This window comes from Topomyia yanbarensis, chromosome 3, assembly GCF_030247195.1.
Source record: "Topomyia yanbarensis strain Yona2022 chromosome 3, ASM3024719v1, whole genome shotgun sequence".
NCBI lineage: Eukaryota > Metazoa > Arthropoda > Insecta > Diptera > Culicidae > Topomyia > Topomyia yanbarensis.
This window is the reverse complement of record NC_080672.1, coordinates 287,942,233-287,946,108: the sequence shown is the minus strand read 5'-3', so window position 1 is coordinate 287,946,108 and position 3,876 is coordinate 287,942,233. Positions and strand designations below refer to the sequence as shown.

The 3,876-nt window shown below is 33.9% G+C and overlaps 1 protein-coding gene across 1 annotated transcript; it reads right to left on the bottom strand.

The window, feature by feature from the left end:
• Positions 1–233: 233 nt before the first annotated feature.
• LOC131691800 (diuretic hormone class 2) lies at positions 234–1,173 on the bottom strand. Its single transcript, XM_058978451.1, has one exon. It carries the CDS (start codon positions 934–936, stop codon positions 592–594), a length of 345 nt encoding a protein of 114 aa, XP_058834434.1. The 5' UTR covers positions 937–1,173; the 3' UTR covers positions 234–591.
• Between the last annotated feature and the right edge of the window lie 2,703 nt (positions 1,174–3,876).

Below are 3,876 nucleotides of genomic sequence, written 5' to 3'. Positions count from 1 at the left end.
AATTTCAAATTCAATTTGTCGAGGGCGCTAGTTTCTGCGGAAATTTATTATTAATGCCATTTTCAAGTTCGTAAGCGATCAACCGAATATCTTTCTCAACACCAACTAACATAAAATTCTCGAGCTCCTAGTATACTTGCTTCAGTGTGAAAATCTTGTTCTGGGACAGATTATTTATCGTTGCAAAAAACGCCCAAATAATTATATGGTTTCGGATTAAAAAAAAGTTATAATTAAAAGCTTTGAACATTTTAATTCATTTTTGTTATCAGACACCTTATCATCTATAATACTGTTGAGCCTTAGTTTTAGTCATAAAAAGTGCTATAAATTACTGCTGCGATTGTAACTATCAATCCTTATTGCTGCCGTCATAATTACTAATAAATGTAGGTACAATGGCAAAATGCCATAAGATTCGGTTCATTGGAACAATTTTATTGCAATGTTAAAGTTTTGTATAGTGACACCCAACTCCCAAGTGTATGGAATATTCATTCATATGGTACTTTCACTGAAGTACCCATTGCTTGAGGAAAGAATATACCGAGTACTGAGATGGTGATCCAATTTAATTTTTACATGATGAGTTTAGTCTTGCACGATTCTGTTTTCCACTCTGCGTTTTCGTCCTGGGCCACCCGCAAAGTTTGCTACCGCCATTGCCATTCTATGCTTTGCCTCTTGGGCACCCGAGTATCCTCTTGATAGTCCAAAATCCACCGTTCTCTTGGAGTTTTCCAAGTCATCTCTGGCTCGCATGATAGTTTGTCCATATCTAGTTATCAAATCAATCAACACGTCCTCGGGCTGGTCTTCCATATTGTCGTCAAAACTTTCATAGTTTTTAATCGGGGCTGTGTGTAAGCATAATATGAGCTTCACTGCCATTGCCAGAAACACACAAACGAAACACCATATGTTTGACGAGAGCATTGCTATTAAGCTTTTTTCCGATTAATTTGAGCTTTAAACAGTTCCAACGATTGTCACTTCAGGAAATTTTTATCACTTCACTTCTACTACTGCTTAATTCAGTGGGGGAACAAATTTTATTACCATATGGATATGTAAATTGCTTAGATGAAAATATTATGTACAGCACGTGGTCGCTCCACAATTATCAGTGCGATGTTCTGCTACATTCCCATGTTATTTATACCTCATCAATCTTAGCCAATCCATGTCTACACAACTCTACAGGTTGTGGCATATATGCTAAATAATAAAAAAAATCACTGTTATCTAAAAGTAAATGCACTCATGAGCCTGCGCAGAGTTATTGCCTGGTAATAAAAGGTAAAACGTTCTCATTACGAAGAAACAGATGGTATCCTTGATACAAACGCGCCCGCATGAAACGTATGAAGGAGGAAACCTAATAAATTCGAATGATTTTGAACCTCATAAACTAAAACGTATCATATAATAATAATTAGTCCAAAAAAGGGCGGCAAAATATTTTTCTTCTGTTTGGCACTAGGCTTTAATGCATTCGCCTTTGAGTAATGTATACAATAATCATAGACATTAAACTTTAACTCTCAATTAAGCACACGGCTCCACCTACATCCTGGGCAGTCGTGAATATTCCACCTATAAAAGATGAACGATGATTACCAACGACACGTATGACCTTTACTGCATACCAAAAATTGGTATAGTTGAAAATATCTTCTTCCACTTAATTGGTATCTACTGGGATACCATAAGATTTAAGTGACACAGTATCCTGAGATATGTTTTATGCAACGAACTGCATTACAAGAAAGCCAACAAATTGTTAAAAGTGAAAAGCGAAATTTCTTTTTAAATGCCAAAATTGTCGATTTTGACGTAATACATTTATTTATTCGCAAGATACAGAAGAGACCGAAATCAGAATAAATTAATTTATTTGGCGCGTTTTCCAGGTTGCCACCACTAACACGTTGCTAAAAAAACAAATTTATCGAACATTTCAAGTGATGTTGTAGATCTGGGAATCTTGATTTATAGCAAAAAGGTTTATAGGTCTTCGGCCCCAAAAATTAGCTAGGTTTTTATTTTTCAGCTTTTTCGATTTTTAATAGATCTGTAGAAGGAAAGATAGTTACCGAAAAACTTATCTTGAGCATACAATTTGCTATAAATATCAATAGACTAATGCTGATTTCGTTTTCACATCATAGTTGCTCTAGGTTCGCTCGGAACTGTCACTTTTGCATGGATATTGTAAACATTAGAGCGAACCTAGGGCGACATGATTTTAAAACTGAAAACAGCATAATTTAGACTTCAGAGATTGAATTGCGAATGTTTCATAGTTCCTGTTACCCCCTCTCACCTAAGCAATTATTTTAAACATTATCTATACTTATTCTAACGAACTAAATGTCACAATAGTGCTATTCTCATTCATTCATACTAATGGCGTTTTTGCTTGACCCCTGAACTGAGTCAGGTTCTAACCCCAACTAATACCGCAGACCTAGGTCTGTGCAATATTTTTGGGAATATTTTGAATTGGGTTCGTAAATTGTTGTGGTATATTGTTAGGTAGTTTTTTTTCTATTTACATAAGCTATAAAATTACTCGAATGACTACCTAATAATATAATAAATAAATAAATGAATAATTGAATGAATAAACAAATAAATAAATAAATAAATAAATAAATAAATACATAAAAAATAAACGAACAAATAAATAAATGAATAAAGAATTAAATAAATAAATTAATTAATAATTAAATAAATAAATATATTAATTAATTAATTAAATAATTAAAATACGGTTGCAGTAGATCATGACAAAGCTATGAACTAATTGGCTCATAACACGGACATCGACATTGGGAAAAATTCTACCGCCGGGGAACTCTCAGCGGAGTCGGGTAGATTCACAGCCGGCGACAGCTTATTGAGATTGAATTTCGGTTACTGACGATAACCAAATACTAATTACTGGACTTTGCTTCTGAGCAATCCCTGACTTAAGGGGGACTCCTCATCAGTCAGCTTCGAAAAATCGATTTTTTTGGCTTCAATCGTTAAAATTATTGTCAGAGAATATTATTGTGAAGTTGCAGCGTATAACTGATTAACAACTTATGCCTGTAAGTTTGGTTTAATTTAATTGTTTTCCTTCTAAAACCTTTAAAGCCCATTTTGTGAAAATCATGTTTTCATTTCTTACAAAAGAAATGTATAGGTTTCACATAAATTTTGAAAACCTTTTCCGAGGCTCGGAGGGCCGAGTCTCATATACCAATCGACTCAGCTCGAAAAATTGGGATAATGTCTGTATGTATGTGTGTATGTATGTATGTACATGTCATGTAATTATCTCAGCAATGGCTGAACTGATTTGAATGAAACTAGATTCAAATGAAGGGCCTGACGTGACAGATTGACTCTGAGATACGGGTGATCTTGTCAAAACAAAACGTGTTTTAAGCGAATAACTTTCGAACAAAACAATCACATCACGCAAACTAGGTAGAAAGCTTATGAAAATACCTTTCTAAATAGCTATAGATTGTTAAAATCCGGCGAGCGGCGGAGATATTAAACATTTTGCATTTTTATTCCTCGCTTACCAATTCCACTAACTAAAAATGAGACCGTTACATACAGAGAATTACTTTACTGATGTTTTAGGGGCTAAACTAAGTTGATTTTGAATATGGAGGTATGGAAACACATCTACGTGATTCAAGGAATTCGATTCTCAAATTATTTTGTAAATTAAATCAATAATATATAAATTATTTCTCAAAAATTAATATGTATGTTTTCTTCAAAGACAAAATAATGAGTGAGTTGACTTCATAGTGAAATTTTTTTCTGGAGTTCATATATTTATCCCTTGGATTAGGCATGGCGTTCAACCGT